Raw genomic sequence first — 14,586 nt, forward strand, 5'->3', positions numbered from 1 at the left:
ATATTCATGATTTGAGATTCAAAGTCCGATCAAGCTGTGTTTGCCAACTCAACCCTATTCGTATATCTGTCGCCTCTCGTCCCTCTCTCTTTCTCCTTGAGCTGTGCTCGTTATTCGCCGTTTTCTTCACTGTTCCTTCTTTCCTCCGTCGCAAACCTTTTTCTCTCGTCTTTTCGATTCGAGCAGGCTCCTAGTTTACCTATCGCAACCTTTTCCTGGACTCGTAAACAATGGGCAACCTTGTGTGGCATGACTTTGCGCGATACGTCTCTATCACAGCCAGTCTCTGTGAGTCGCACAGTTGACTCTGACCTTTCCAAAGGTCTCAAGAAACACTAACAGATGCTGTGTGGTCTGGATTCTATGGCATTTATTTCCGTAAATTCTTTTGGGACTTCATTGGTGGTACTCTCCGTGATCCAGGAGGACTTCAGTACGTTGTAATTGTTCATGAATCATTCTATACGGAAATTTACCTCTTTATTCTTTCTAGACCAGCTCCTGGAGCTGCGGTGTTCATCACTCTCATCGTAAAGAATCCCATCATCCAGATTTTCGCCATGATTGTCGGACTTTTCATGCTTGCACTGGAATATCCCCTACCGCAACTGAAATCACTATCAATTCATCGTAGTTTTGCTCTCAAGATTGTACTGTTGTTATTCCAGTCGTTCTTGACTCTCTTGTTTTACCAGGTGGGCTTGGATTTACACCCGCCGTATGATTTTGTTTGTGACTGACTGTTGGTTGGCAGGGGACGAATTCCGCCCTTTGGTCTCTCATCGCCGCAGGGTCTTATGCGCGCGCAATTATACTCGGAGAGACAATGGAAGAAGCGAAGGATAACAGGGGCAAGGGTGGACGGGCCTGATTAGTGGTCTCTCCTTCCACTCAGCCGTCCAAGTCTTGTAGTTCTGTGACTGTTGCTTCTGTAGTTGGAGTTGGATGATGACGGCTTGATGAACTGGTTTCATCTTTCCATTCTTTAGTTCTTGTAGAATGAGGGACAGGTTCACTTTTCTACGGATTCTCTTGTACATTATTCTCGTAGAAATGTGAGCTGCGCTCTGGTTACGACGATGAGAATTCCAGAGTTTCGGATTTGATGAGATCGACCATGAGGATAGCAACCGCGTCCACATCATTCGAACTGTCCCGTTACGTACGGCTCCTATTAGTGTGTATGATGGAGGTCTACTTACCGTTCCTGATCATGATACAGGGGCTGTACTGTACTTACGGTCATGGTATTACACTTACCTCTCAGTCTTCCGTCACCCCCTTGACTTGCTCATCGTGCACATTCCCCACACCTACTGCCCTCAGAATCTTCGTCACCCCCTCCTTCTTTACCGCCTCCAGTTCTTCGTCACTCTTCACCAAGAACATCCCAGCGAAGCCTAAAGAATTGATGTTCAGCGTACTTCCTGTATCCAGGGTGTAAATGTCTGTCTGCCTCGGGATAATGTGCATATGTTCAAGAGTTAATATCACATTATACGATGCTTTTCCGCTGGGGTAGTCGACGTCATAACGGATGGAAGATATCGCCAGGTCCATCAGAGATACAAATGATTGTGTGAGGAGTCCTTCTACTACTTCGGGCTTGGAGGTCGCGAGATTGGAGGGAAAACGAACGACATGATTGGCATATGGTAAACGTGTGACGGAGAAAGGTTTATCTGGCGTTTCGAGGTGGATTTGACGAGCGATGGCCTCTATGGGTGGTCCGTCGCCTTCAATTTCTATGAGTTGTAAGTGCTTATGGGCTTGACTGGCACCACTCAGTTCGCCACCTGAACAAAAAGTGGGTTGGGTGTACTAATTCTGAGAACACTTTCTCTCTTACTCACAATTGTAGAAGGCAATCACGTTTTTAAGCTTTTTTCGCGCAGCGACTATCAAAGCGTACGCATTAAACAAGTCATCAGGTGTTGGAGGTGATGATTGCAAACGAAATTCTAGATCATGGTCAAGGATAAATGACAATACCACGTCTGAGCGAGACCAAATTCCGACCTTTGGTGACGAGGAGAAAATGCTCAGGAACCACGCAGTATTTATTTAACTAGATCGAATAGAACCGATGAGAGTTCTTTTCTTTCGGGAATGAATCAAGACATACTAGTATAACATATTCTTCTTCATCTTGCCTTTGATCACGTAGATACCCTACGAAAAGTCCCGTATTGTAGGGCGGCGCAAAAGGATCGAACGGTTTCGAGTCATTCTTGGGAGTTTCGACAGTAGAGCTGAAGTCGGGAGGTGGAAGTTGCGGTTTCTTCTGAAGAGCGGGACATAGTCTTATTTCGTACTAGAGTAGCAGGCGGTGTCAAACGGCAGCTCCGAAAAGGCTATAGCAGAAAACGATTCACTTCGACACCGGATTCATAATGGTGATGAACACTCGAGGGAAAGAAGAAGAGATCTCCAGAAGCTAATGCTTTTTCGTACTGCGAGGGAAGCTTTGCAATGATTTCTTGGGGTAACATGACGGACTCTCCGCGGGAACTGGTATTATGTAAGGCAGTCACGGATTTCACTTTTCATGGACGACGAGTTCAGCACAGTTTCTTTAGACGACATCGACAGCCAACCAGATTCCCCTATAGACCCACCAGCTACAAAGCCAACCGGCTCAGGAATTACTCTCGTCTTACCCTCTCTCAAATCTCTCAAAGCTGCAAAAGCCTCTAAGAAATCAAAGGGCAAAGCCTCAACCTCCAGATATGGTACACCACTCCAGGAGAAAAAAGCGTTTCGTCCATTGAAACTCAAGCCACTGAAAGAAGTTTTGACAAAACTTATTGCGCAGATCAAGAAGTGAGGACTATCTTCACTTTCAATACGACCCTTTTGGGCCTGGATCTGAACACGTTTGGGTATCACAGAAAAGATGATTATGCTTTCTTCCTTCAGCCGGTCGATATCAGCCAAGTGCCGGGTTACACTGACATCGTGAAATTTCCTATGGATTTTGGTACAATGTCGAATAAAGTTGCCCGTGGCAGGTACCGGTCACTCGAGGAGTTCGCTGTAAGGTTTTTCTTCCCTCCGTAATTATCGCTACTAACAGGGTTTACAGGATGACTTTCGACTGGTGGTTAATAATGCGAAAGCTTTCAATCCTCCTGGTACCATTTATCACACTGAGGCTCAGCGAATTGAGACTTGGGGACTGGATCATATCGCTAAAGCCTCTGCCACCGTGATTCAGTACGAAACCGATTGGAATATCGAAGTCGAGAAAGACGAAGAGCCCGATCATCAAGCCATTGAGGAATATATCGACCCAATGGATATTGATACGCCAGGGCCGCCAGACATGTCGGGTACTCCGGGGCCTTCAACACAAACCTCCAGACGAAGTACTCGACAACCTTACCGGAAAGCTGCCAACGTTCCTTCTCTTCCTGCCGCAAAACCTTCTACCGAAACTATTGACGCTGAAGGCAGGCTACCCGGTTCAAAAGAAGGACTCGGAGCTTTTCCCGCTGGTTCAGACTGGGCGAAGACTATGCTCGCGTTGAAACTTAAAGGTGATTTCCCATGTGTGTCAGTAATAACCGACTCTAATGAGTCTCATCTAAGGCAAGCGTTACAAAACTAAGAAGGAAAGACTAAGGGTTGAAAAGGAGGGCCCTCCTTTACGTCCCGATGGAAGTCTGGATTATTTTGAAAGTGAGTCTTGATTTCAATAGGAAGATCCCATTCCTGTTCAACTTTTACCCAAGTGGAAGAACCTTTCCCTGTACTCTCTGCTCTGGTGCCGGATACCCGTACACGCCCTTACCTTTCCCCACTTTACCCTCCCCTACTGCCAACTAATGATCATTACCCTTCTCACTCTCAAACCCCACAACCACTTGCCCAGTTCCCTACGGCCGTCAACCTTTCTTGGGATCGTCCTCCAATCAGCGACCTTCCAAGCGAGCGATCGACTAAGTTTCGCTATTGGAACATTCAACGAAATGCCAATAACCGAGGTCGAGCCAAGGACCGGGACGAAGAGCGAGATGAAAACGATGAGTCAGATTGGAAAGTTGGCCGAGAAGCTCACACCACTGACTTTGGATCCTTTGCAATTTTGGCGGCGGAGATTGCAGAGGAGATGAAACGGCGAGGCACATTCAAAGATGAGGAAGAAGGAACGTTCAGTTTACTTCGCGATAGTTTGGACCCTGAACTGGTGAATCGCCCACCCGAAAAGAATATCGCGATTTCCCCTTTGCAACATTATTGGAGCGTCAATCGTGCGATTGAGGGAGAGAGTTACATCCGGGACGTCGTGTATGGCGGGTCTAGCGGTCTGGCTTATGTGAGAAGTGTCGCAGAATTTTTGACTCCTCCTGAGGTATTTGGTTTCTCCGTGTGATGGATATGCAAACAGAGACCTGAACTCGAATTTTTCGTCATAGGATATCTCATCCGCAACTGTGAGCGACGTTTCAGGATTCCATTTGGCTGCCTTTGCAGAACGAAATGTGGTCGACCCACTGACGGAGACTCGACATTCATTGCTCCGTGAAACGCCGCGATGCATGAGACTTCTCACTCGTCCCAAAAACCTCGGTCGTCTCAAGGTCGACAAAGTCACCTCACAAGTAGCGAAATCCATGCACGTCTATCCGGTGGCCACACAGGCGTTACTAGCGTTACAGCAGATACGATTTCATAAAATTGATATGTCTTCTCTTATCCAATCTCCAGACGAATTGTTCCTCAGTGATGAGGAATGGGTAGGAAAGAATCTGGAGGAGAGTGACAAAGACGTGATGGATGCAGACGGTCAACCGCCCACCGTCAGAATGGATCGGGTCCTATCCTATGTCTCTCGAGCAATTCTTGAGAATAGCCGCAAGCTAGCTTCAGCATCTGGCGGGAAAAGTGGATCGGAGGAAGGCGGCGAGGATGCTAACATGCGACACATTCGCCTCAACCTATTGGCTCTTGCGAAGAGGGCACCTTTAGACACTATTGCACGATTACCAAAGGAACTTGTTCCAGAGCAGATTAGACAGTATATTCCCACTTTTACTGTCTCTTCCCAGACGAGTTGATATTATTATTCACTAGATAATGTTTATATCAGCTGTACAGTCTTTGACTACGGATCGCATTACTAGAACTGGATGGTCCATATTTTTAGGAGCTCTTACGAAACGAAGGCAGGGTTGCGGAGTGGGTTTGACGAAAGCCTATTTCTGTTTTCATGGTGCTTCCAGCATATTTAGCTCCCTGAACAAAAAACCTTGGCTCCCCGAAATAAGTTCCTGAAGATAGATAAGTTATTACACGCTCTAACCGCCCCTCTTTGGAGGCGTTAGACCATGGGGGCCCAGCGGGCTGGTAAGAAAAACAAGTCTATACTGCGTACCGTAGGAATTGTCAAAGGTAGGACACATCTACCTCGTCGTTATCGAGATCACTGAATTCGAACGTGCTTTGCAGCACGTGTGGCAGTGCAGCTCGGTTACGTCATTCATTTATTACGCTATCCGTAGTAAAACGTTTATTTAGGACGCTTATGTAGCTCCCAGCTCCAACATACTCCCCAATGTCTCCTGTTCACTATATCGACCCAGGTATGGAGGTGGTTACGCTACTCTCTCAACTTGATAATTGAAGCCATAAACCGGGCAGATCCATTCCCTCAGCCATCCTCGACAGTCCCGTTCAAAGTATATGCAGCTTCATCCTCTGAAGCAGCCTCATTACATGGGTATTTTTGACCTCTACCTTGCTGCCTTGATAATATCCTTAAGCGCTTCGTAGGCAGAAAGCGAAAACACCAATCATTGCAGGGTCGATATGTGGTAGTGTTATGGGGTGCGTAGTTCGACCGCTAAATTCTGAACAGAATTCTCAGCCTACAATTAGATTAGCTTGGCTTATCGGACTCTTCATCTATATCAGAAAACGTTATAGACGAAAGATACGAAAAAGAGCAGCTGAAGCCGAGGGCAAAGAGCCACCAGCGCTCAAGTCGAAAAATGTTGAACCAGGAGAGAAAATCATCATTCCCCGTCAGTCCAAACTCTCATTCATTGTTGTACTCCGCTCTCTCAAGCTTTCAATAGCTGACCCCGCTGTTATCCTTGGCCATGGTCGACCTGGCGAATACATTTCACCGGACAGCGACCGCAAGCAACGGTCCTGCCCACCTAGTCCTCGCCCCCGACTGCATGAAAGCGAGCCCGTCATTCCTACTGGAAATGCATTCGCTACTAGCAATCCTGATGATGCAGGCATGCCTGGATCCTTTCCTCTCGCTACTTCAAAATCATTTCCCGAGGAACCGAGACCTCACTGAAGTACTTCTGAGCCACATCTTTCATTGTATATGGGTTTTTGGACAATTTGTTATACATTGGATACATTGGGTATGTTCTGGTTTACTAGATATCTTAATCGCAGTATGCTCCCAGGCTAGCAGGCTACAAATGTTCAGCGATGAGAGACCGAAATCGACTGGGAATACTCACTGCTACATCTCGAGCATATCGATACAGTATACCTCGTTTCACGTTCAATTTCCCCTTGTCGGATGTCTCCCAATCCTTCCTGCGGCGCGCTTGTTCGTCCTCGTCTACTAGCCAGGTAATCGTGCGCGCCTCAGAGTCAATGATAATATGGTCTCCATCCTATAGAGCAACCAATGAATTAGACTTCACACAGGACACCGAGTGAAGCAGACGTTCCTTGACTAATGCAATGGCTCCACCCAGACGTGCTTCAGGTACTACATGGCCAATGATAAATCCTCGGCTGGCACCTGAAAATCGTCCATCCGTGATTAAAGCAGTTGAATTGCTCAGTCCAGCGCCAGCGATGGCACCAGTGGGACCTGGCGGAGCTGTGAATATCTAGCCAATAGGGCAATTAAGAGTCATACCTAGCATCTGATGAGAGAGTTGGTCAATGGTGAGTGATGGGTGTACACAAAAAGAGAGACATTAGTGCTGCACCTCAGGCATACCGGGAGCTCCTTTAGGTCCTTGATACCTGAATATCAGCACCATACCGGCCGTGATCTCCCCTCTTTCTAATGCGGGGAAGAATCCTTCGAGACTAAAATTGAAGCACCGCATGTACTAGTGAGCCAACGAATTCAAGAACGAGGTAAATGGAGTACGTGCCTATCGAAACATTTCGCAGTGCCCTCAAATTTGCTTCCCTCTTTACCCGTGAGTTTCGCGACTGCCGACCCAGGACACAAATTGCCTCGGAGAATAGTCAAGTGTCCTGTGGATTTGAGGGGGTTGTCCAACCGCCTGATGACATCTTGGTCGTCGAAAGAAAGCTCAGGGACGTCTGCCAGGTTCTCCGCTAGAGTCTTGCCGGTAACGGTGAGTTGGCTACCGTCGATGAGGTTGGTATGGTTGAGGAGGTATTTCACGATGGCTGGGATACCTCCTACTTTGTGGACATCTTCCATGTAATATTGCCCTGAAGGTCTGGGAGGTAGTTCAGAAGCCAATAAGACGAAGGTTCCCAATATAGGGCACTTACTTCAAGTCGGCGAGATAAGGCGTTTTGTCAGCAATCATCTGGAAATCGTCTACATTGAGCTGACAAGCACGAAGAGATCAGAATCGTATATGCCTGTATTCCGTGTGTTTTTCGTACCTCGATCTCAGCCGATCGCGCCATCGCTAGCAGATGAAGAACCTCCAGGTTGTCCGGTGTCAGATAACCATGGGACACGAACGTTCCGGCATACTCACAGCATTCGTGGAGCCACCAAGAATATTGACAATTACTATTGCGTTGAGGAAGGATTGTCGAGTGAGAATATCCCTGAGAGAAGGAGAAAGGTCGATCGTCTACTTAACAAACTGTGAGAACGGTTGTCCTAGTACCTTGGTTTCAGATCCAACTCAAGTAACTTCCTCAAATACTTCCCTGCGCGAATGCACTCTTGCACTTTCTCTGCAAAATATGTTAAACACGTACTAATTCATCAAGATTGGCCAGCGTAACAACATACCGGGGTTTTCAGCGGGGATGCTGGATGAATATGGCAAGCTCATTCCGAGGACTTCCAATGCAGAACTCATCGTGTTTGCTCTGTACTCGAGGAGATGAGCAAATTTAACTTGAAGAAAGATACGGTCCCTTACGTATACATTCCACCGCAAGCACCAGCTCCAGGACATGCATGTCTGACGACATCGAATCTTTGCTCGTCGGTGATTTTTCCGATAGTGTAAGCGCCTGGAATAAGGTATAAGATGAAGAACTGGATGGTTCAAAACAGTAGACTAAAATCTCACCGAAAGACTCGAACGCATCCGAGATATTGACGGTGTCGCCTTGTTTGTAGCCCATAGAAGGGCAATCTACGTGCAAAACATGAACAACGAAACTCTCTAGTTGTCCCAATTGACTGCACACCAACGAGGCGCCTCCCGGCTTGGATAGTTCCACCGTATATGATTATGGTCGGGCGGTTATGGCGACAAGCAGCCATGAAACAGCCAGGCATGTTCTTGTCGCATCCAGGAATGGAGATATTGCCGTCGTAGTGTTGCGCCTACGACAATACATGGTGAATTACGCAAGGACAAACCACTACGGAACACACCATGACGACCTAGGGAACTGGTCAGTGTAATCGAGTCGGCGAATGGCGGGTGCAAAACGTACCGCTTCGATCGAGTCAGCGATAATATCTCGACTGGGTAGTCTGAAGCAAGAGAACTTATTCTGGGACACGACAAATCCTCGGCGGCTGTAACTTACGAGTAGCGCATTCCTTATTGTGAAAAAAATAAAATCTAGTCGTTTACGCAATTTAAACGATCGGGGAATTACCATCAGTCCCCATCGTAATGGCGTCGCTTGACACCCAAAGTGTCGGAACGCAGCTAACGAGGATGATAGTATGATGCGCACCTCACTCCGATAGTATTGAACAAAAGTCCAACGAGATCTTCTTCATGGCAACCTTGTTTGACATATTTCGCTAGATCCAGCTAAACACCAGATGAATTGCGTATTCATGGCTTTGATGTGGCAAAGGGATACATGCCAAGTGGTTGTTACACGGATTCCCTATAAATGTCCGCAGCTGCGATGATTAAAATCGACATACGAGAAGGGTTGGACATACCTTCCCACCAAATGGGAGAAATTCCAATCTAGATTGAACGTGAATCGTTGAGGTGAAATGCAAGAAGGAAGTCTTTTTGGATACGCGCTTGTGGTTTATCCATATCTGCTTCTTGAAGGCCGATGGCGTACACTATGAACGTTCGCCGTGAATGCAAGAACGATCTAAATCCAAGTTTTCAGCTAACACATAGCTTGCGCTCCCCCTTGAGCCTTGGGACGTCAGCATTCTCTCAGATAGCGATCCGTAACGTAAATACCTTGTTCTGTGTGATTTGACTTGAAATCTTATTGAGCTTCACATTGTTATTTGGGGGTGATTTGGACAACGAGTGGCTGAAGAATCATTCTGGTCAGCACGAATTCATGAAGAAATGTAAGTTTTTAATTCACATTTGCACTCCGGACATCTCGTTTCAGAGCTGGGAGTGAGAGTAGAAGGTTAAGATGGGAGAAAGTATAGTGACTCGCGCTGCCTGGAAATGCTCGGACGATTCGGGCCGTAAATCCTCTGCATATGATTTCTGCAGCCAATAGAGTACAAAGGATTTCATTTCTACACCTGCTCACTCGTGTTCTAATGGTCAGTATAAGTCTAGAAATCGAACCCTTCCTTTCGGAACAACTCTAGAACGGCCTTTTCAGATCGTTTCTCTTTCGTTTGTTCAGCTAAATCCGGTCGCTCCTGCGTTCATGTTCCAGTTACTAGTCATAGACTCAGAACAAATATTGAACACCAACCATTGCAAGAAGTGTACGTCGTAACGTAAACCAGACCTGTTCGCTGGTATCGCCTGACGTTGCCTGTTGAAGTGCGAGAGCACTCAGGAAATGCTCGGCTGCTTCCTTATGGGCACCAATGTTAAGGCCTGCATGATACTTCGTCATCACCACGATCTTCACAGTTGATAGGAGCACCTACAAGCGACGCCGACGTTATAGATCGCTCGAGTATACGTTGGTCGCAGCTGAAGAGCTTCCTTGTATGCACCCAACGCCTCTTCTGGTTTATTTCCATTCGACAACGAAGAGCCTAACCTGTTCCAGAGGAGATAATCACTGGGACGTACGGTCAATGCTGTCTCAAAGCAGTCCTTCGCCCTATCATACTCTCCATTGGTATAGAAGAGGACGCCTAGAGCTATTTGAACATCTGGGTCCACAATCCCTTGACTGTGTTGGTTCCGAGTAAGATTCAAGAATAATTCTGTGACACGATTATGAGTGTCCCATGGGGAATTTGTGGAAATGGCCTTGACCGTTTCCTCCGGAACTTTCTGGTCAGGATACTTGGCCATAAGCCAGCGCAGTAGCATCATGTGAGAAGACCTATCCAAGGACTCGTTGGTGTAAGAAATGGCCAACGACTGAAGGAGAACTTAGTTTCGTTGTGAGGGAGAGAAAGAATCACGAACCATCATTCCTGCACCAGTAGCGCCGACGCTTTCCGCACGCTTGACTCCTTCAGTCAATGCCCGCATACCGAGATCTTCGCGTTCATCCATGTTGCGCGTTTCCCCTAGTAGAATCCAGGCTTCGTAACCACCCTCTCCGAGATCGCCTTTTTGGATGGCGGCTTCAATTAGTAAAGCGGCTTCAGAAAGAGAGCCATTTTGCTCAAGAAGTGCTTTGGCTTGTTGGAGCATAGAGCTACTGGAGGTTGAAGGATCGATGTATTTGTTATCAGCTTCTACAGTTAGCCATCAGCCTTTGTTGAAGGAGTCATCTACAAATGAATCGCACGTACCGAACTTGTACGGATCCAAGATGGGCAGACCATCCTTGTCGAATTGAAGAGGTTTATCTACGACAGTCTCAGGAAAACTTCCACCGTTTTCCCATGCCTCTTGCATGGACCGCCCATAATCATAATCCAGCTCGTCGCGTTTTGCGTTCATTAATTGGTTGAACTCCGCTTCCCACTTTGCTAGTTCTTCTTGAGGAGGAGGAGCTTCTGAGTTCTGTAGATTATCCCAAACTCTGGATATTGGGAATTGAGATGCCTCCAAGACTGAATGACAAGATGAACCTTACTTGCGAAAATCATCACCCAAAACCCCACCGTCCTCCAGGTTCGTAGCCTTTAAAGCCTCTTGGATTTCGTTGACTTCATCCGATAGTTCGACTATTCTAGAATTCTCAGATACTTTCTGGATCGGATTTAGAGAGGCAGCGTATTGATCGAAGGCTGCTTCAAAATCTGCTTCGCGACCTTTCCCCTTGCCCTTGTCCAAAAGGAAATGACTGTTGTAATTCTCCATCATCGGTTGACCAACAAACGAGTTTCGAAAAGTAAAACCATCTTGTATACCCGGCCGTTGCATATACATAGCTGCGTGTTGTGCTGGAGTAAGTGCGATTGTGAGAGTTCAAGATATTTCGGAAAAGTTCATTACACGTACGATCAGGGCTAGCAGGCACCGCGGTAGCTATTGTACTATTTTGCACCGTGGTCGAGCCACCAAACTCCGCTGCCCACTGAGATTGCGGGCTGCTTGCCTGGAAGGCCCGCATCTGATGCTGTTGCTCTGCCACCCATGCATCGTTGACTGGCGCCGAGAACCCTCGCATTTCATACGCGAGTTCTGGTGGCGGTGAGAAGGGGTGCTGAAGGCCGGGCCCTACATTGTTCGATTCGAAGAATTGGCGAGCAAGGGCAAGATCTTGTTGACTCGCTGTTGCAGTGGAAGAACCGGGAAGATGTTGAAGCTAAACGAAGGCATGAATTCGACCGTAATAGTACTTCCTCTATAGACTTACCCGTGACGATGACGGTCCAGCGATTCTATCCTGTCGTACTCCGATGAGATTTTAGAATGGAGAGAAAGTTGGGTTATTGCTGACCTGTTGTAAACTGCGATCCCCCTCGGTATGTTTCAAGACTTGAGAAAGAGGGTTCGATACGGTAGAGCATTCCGCGCCTGAGATGAGGGTTTGAAAGGACATGTTGTGGTTGAGAAGTAAGAAGCAGAAATTCTATGATTCAGCATTGGGCAAAGCTGGAAGTTGCCGAGGGCCGATTATCACAGGGGCCGTCCGATTCCCTGTCGCACTTCGGACTTGAGCGGGGTCGACTATTCCCAACCATGTTACTCTTAGCGGGTCGTCGCATACTCGTTTGCAAGCATGCACTACGCGCTTATGCGACCACATCTACGCCTCGTGTCCTGATCTTCCTCGAACATAGGCAAGGTGCAATTGAATCCGGTTCTCTTTCAGCATTGACCGCTGCAGGGCAGTTGGGTGGAACTGTTACAGGGCTCGTCGTCGGTGCTTCAAGTCAGATACCTGGTGTTGTTGATAAACTCCAGAAGTGAGTGCATCCCCAGTATTGGGGCCCTTTTTGCTCATATTTGTTTCAGGTTCAAAGGCTTGTCCTCGTTGCTTCATTCAACTTCCGACCTCTACGCCCAGCCGATACCAGAGGCAGTTTCGCCCCTCCTGGAGAAAATTCTCTCAGAATCTCGATATACACACGTTGTTTCCGCCCCAACCTCTTTCGCAAAATCCTTACTTCCTCGTGTAGCTGCTAAGCTCAATGTCCCAACTGTTTCGGAGATTACTTCTCTCGAACATGACTCTTCATCAAATACCACAACCTTCACTCGCCCGATCTATGCTGGTAACGCCATCTCTACCGTACGACTTCCTTCCTCTATCCCTATCAAATTCTTTACCGTTCGCGGCACCTCCTTCGACCCTGCTCCTAGCGAGGACAGTAACGTCGTTGAGGCAACAGCCGTCGATCCTGTAAACGTTTCCGACTTGCCCACTCGGCATGTTGAAACCCGTATCGCAAAGTCCGACCGTCCCGATCTCAGCATCGCCAGTCGCGTCGTTTCTGGTGGTCGGCCCTTGAAAAATGCCGAAACATTCGCGGCTACTTTGTACCCTCTGGCCGATGTCTTGGGTGCTGCAGTGGGTGCGTCTAGGGCTGCGGTAGATGCAGGCTACGCAGACAACTCATTGCAAGTGGGCCAAACTGGTAAAGCCGTAGCACCAGAGCTGTACATCGCCCTCGGTATCTCTGGAGCCATTCAACATCTGGCTGGAATGAAAGATTCAAAGATGATCGTTGCTGTGAACAAAGTACGTCAGCTGCAACTCTCAGTACTTTTTGTTGAGTTTCAACCTAATCTCAGGACCCCGATGCCCCCATCTTCCAAGTTGCGGACGCCGGACTTGTTGGGGATCTCTATGAAGTCGTCCCGGAACTGATTGAGAAATTGAAGCAGTAATCTTCTGAACTACCATTAGCCGTATAATATAGTTATACTTGCGCTTCATATTGTAAATCACTGATGAGCAGTCAGCTCAAACCAGGACGACGCACGGACGACGCACATGATCTCATCTCTCACTCCTGCAGCCTACAACACACCTCGACCTCCTACCATGACTTTTATTAAAACGCTTTCGCCATTAAAATTATCAGGGAAGACAATAGTCATTGTTCGTGTTTAGTCATTGTTCGTTGTCGTACCGGGGTCAAGATATCTGTCGTTAGCCTGTTGTGTCCACCGCAAATGTCGCACAGCTAGCTGCCGATCTCCTTATTGCCTCGTTGGGACTTGAGCGCGTCGCCGTTTTCGATTCAAGGTACGGAATACCTCTTGTAGGCTCATCTGAAGACGGCGTAGGAATAACTACGGCTTTCGAATGTGAGTGATAGCTACACGAATTTCTTACACTTCCCTCATCTGACTTAAATATATTCATTGTTCAGTGTACGGTTGCGAAACCTCCGAAATATTGGTTTTTCAACAAAGATGTCCACCTTTGAGGGCGAGTAGCGTCTAAAGACCCTTTCTACTCTGATTGTGAGATCGATGACCGATATTGTTACAGAATCGAAAACAAGAATTCATTGATGAAGTTCTTGCGTTCTTGCGACAAGCAGGAGTTTCTGGGTGCTTATTTCTCTCAGGCGTGGATTCCTCTAATCGGACGGATAATCAGATGTTGTGAGTAGAGCTGCTACTTTCTTCTCGAGTCCCACTCAATAATAAATCGTCATAGTACGCCAATATATCAGTTGCAGTCACCCATGAATAAGAACAACAACTCTCTCCTTTCTCGCCTAGCTGAAAGTCCTATGCCCACGTACACGTCTCCAATGTTACGTCGACCAGGAGATTCCAATGATGGTACCCAGATACCGTTTATACCCGGAGGTGGTCTCACACGCCGTTTCCTTTTGTCGCTCCCGAGGGAATGGTCAATTTACACTGCAGCGATTCTCATGTTCGCGATGGACGGTGACAACCGAGCAGATGCACATCTACTAGCTTCTGCAGTTGTAACGGTTCTCGGACTAGAATCGAACATCAAGGAATGGAAAGAACCTGAAAGTTGGAACCAAGGACTGTTTGGAACGCCTCATGATTCCACTCTGTACGGGTAGCTGGAGGGACACGATCGGTAAATTTGTGGTGCTTGTAATAGTAGGCTATGTGCAGTTACATCCAATGT

The 14,586-nt window shown here is 47.4% G+C and overlaps 9 protein-coding genes across 9 annotated transcripts; 5 read left to right on the forward strand and 4 right to left on the reverse strand.

Annotated features, from left to right (window-relative positions):
- The first annotated feature begins 40 nt into the window (after positions 1–40).
- On the forward strand, positions 41–1,125 carry E1B28_000706 (uncharacterized protein). The gene is made up of 4 exons (XM_043146568.1): positions 41–288; positions 343–433; positions 494–695; positions 755–1,125. Exons 1-4 carry the CDS (start codon positions 231–233, stop codon positions 869–871), a joined length of 468 nt encoding a protein of 155 aa, XP_043015271.1. The 5' UTR covers positions 41–230; the 3' UTR covers positions 872–1,125.
- Positions 1,112–2,507, reverse strand: E1B28_000707 (uncharacterized protein). Its single transcript, XM_043146569.1, has 5 exons — positions 2,376–2,507; positions 2,126–2,314; positions 2,020–2,068; positions 1,854–1,961; positions 1,112–1,796 (listed from the first exon to the last, which is right to left on the reverse strand). Exons 1-5 carry the CDS (start codon positions 2,490–2,492, stop codon positions 1,264–1,266), a joined length of 996 nt encoding a protein of 331 aa, XP_043015272.1. The 5' UTR covers positions 2,493–2,507; the 3' UTR covers positions 1,112–1,263.
- Positions 2,508–2,531: 24 nt separating this feature from the next.
- Positions 2,532–5,516, forward strand: E1B28_000708 (uncharacterized protein). The gene is made up of 6 exons (XM_043146570.1): positions 2,532–3,036; positions 3,086–3,539; positions 3,592–3,681; positions 3,735–4,354; positions 4,419–5,394; positions 5,452–5,516. The coding sequence occupies exons 1-5, from the start codon at positions 2,971–2,973 to the stop codon at positions 5,058–5,060; spliced, it is 1,872 nt and encodes a 623-aa protein (XP_043015273.1). The 5' UTR covers positions 2,532–2,970; the 3' UTR covers positions 5,061–5,394; positions 5,452–5,516.
- A 41-nt stretch (positions 5,517–5,557) lies between these two features.
- E1B28_000709 (uncharacterized protein) lies at positions 5,558–6,313 on the forward strand (the record flags this gene model as incomplete). The annotated part of the gene is made up of 5 exons (XM_043146571.1): positions 5,558–5,585; positions 5,644–5,722; positions 5,776–5,829; positions 5,881–6,026; positions 6,081–6,313. 5 exons carry the CDS (start codon positions 5,558–5,560, stop codon positions 6,311–6,313), a joined length of 540 nt encoding a protein of 179 aa, XP_043015274.1.
- A 94-nt stretch (positions 6,314–6,407) lies between these two features.
- Positions 6,408–8,488, reverse strand: E1B28_000710 (uncharacterized protein; the record flags this gene model as incomplete). Its single annotated transcript, XM_043146572.1, has 14 exons — positions 6,408–6,437; positions 6,486–6,644; positions 6,675–6,847; positions 6,896–6,902; positions 6,969–7,071; positions 7,140–7,457; positions 7,513–7,571; positions 7,630–7,671; positions 7,728–7,800; positions 7,863–7,932; positions 7,991–8,070; positions 8,124–8,217; positions 8,277–8,342; positions 8,398–8,488. 14 exons carry the CDS (start codon positions 8,486–8,488, stop codon positions 6,408–6,410), a joined length of 1,365 nt encoding a protein of 454 aa, XP_043015275.1.
- Positions 8,489–9,044: 556 nt separating this feature from the next.
- Positions 9,045–9,524, reverse strand: E1B28_000711 (uncharacterized protein; the record flags this gene model as incomplete). The annotated part of the gene is made up of 6 exons (XM_043146573.1): positions 9,045–9,073; positions 9,116–9,143; positions 9,204–9,247; positions 9,303–9,327; positions 9,375–9,450; positions 9,508–9,524. The coding sequence occupies 6 exons, from the start codon at positions 9,522–9,524 to the stop codon at positions 9,045–9,047; spliced, it is 219 nt and encodes a 72-aa protein (XP_043015276.1).
- A 74-nt stretch (positions 9,525–9,598) lies between these two features.
- On the reverse strand, positions 9,599–12,106 carry E1B28_000712 (uncharacterized protein). Its single transcript, XM_043146574.1, has 9 exons — positions 11,959–12,106; positions 11,875–11,904; positions 11,517–11,823; positions 11,149–11,458; positions 10,862–11,094; positions 10,530–10,804; positions 10,037–10,481; positions 9,856–9,983; positions 9,599–9,799 (listed from the first exon to the last, which is right to left on the reverse strand). The coding sequence occupies exons 1-9, from the start codon at positions 12,058–12,060 to the stop codon at positions 9,710–9,712; spliced, it is 1,920 nt and encodes a 639-aa protein (XP_043015277.1). The 5' UTR covers positions 12,061–12,106; the 3' UTR covers positions 9,599–9,709.
- A 22-nt stretch (positions 12,107–12,128) lies between these two features.
- On the forward strand, positions 12,129–13,463 carry E1B28_000713 (uncharacterized protein). The gene is made up of 3 exons (XM_043146575.1): positions 12,129–12,427; positions 12,477–13,203; positions 13,257–13,463. The coding sequence occupies exons 1-3, from the start codon at positions 12,201–12,203 to the stop codon at positions 13,350–13,352; spliced, it is 1,050 nt and encodes a 349-aa protein (XP_043015278.1). The 5' UTR covers positions 12,129–12,200; the 3' UTR covers positions 13,353–13,463.
- Positions 13,464–14,533, forward strand: E1B28_000714 (uncharacterized protein). The gene is made up of 5 exons (XM_043146576.1): positions 13,464–13,566; positions 13,622–13,775; positions 13,841–13,899; positions 13,963–14,078; positions 14,134–14,533. The coding sequence occupies exons 1-5, from the start codon at positions 13,510–13,512 to the stop codon at positions 14,516–14,518; spliced, it is 771 nt and encodes a 256-aa protein (XP_043015279.1). The 5' UTR covers positions 13,464–13,509; the 3' UTR covers positions 14,519–14,533.
- The last annotated feature ends 53 nt before the right edge of the window (positions 14,534–14,586 follow it).

The sequence above is a fragment of the Marasmius oreades genome, chromosome 1 (genome assembly GCF_018924745.1).
Source record: "Marasmius oreades isolate 03SP1 chromosome 1, whole genome shotgun sequence".
Taxonomy (NCBI): Eukaryota; Fungi; Basidiomycota; class Agaricomycetes; order Agaricales; family Marasmiaceae; genus Marasmius; species Marasmius oreades.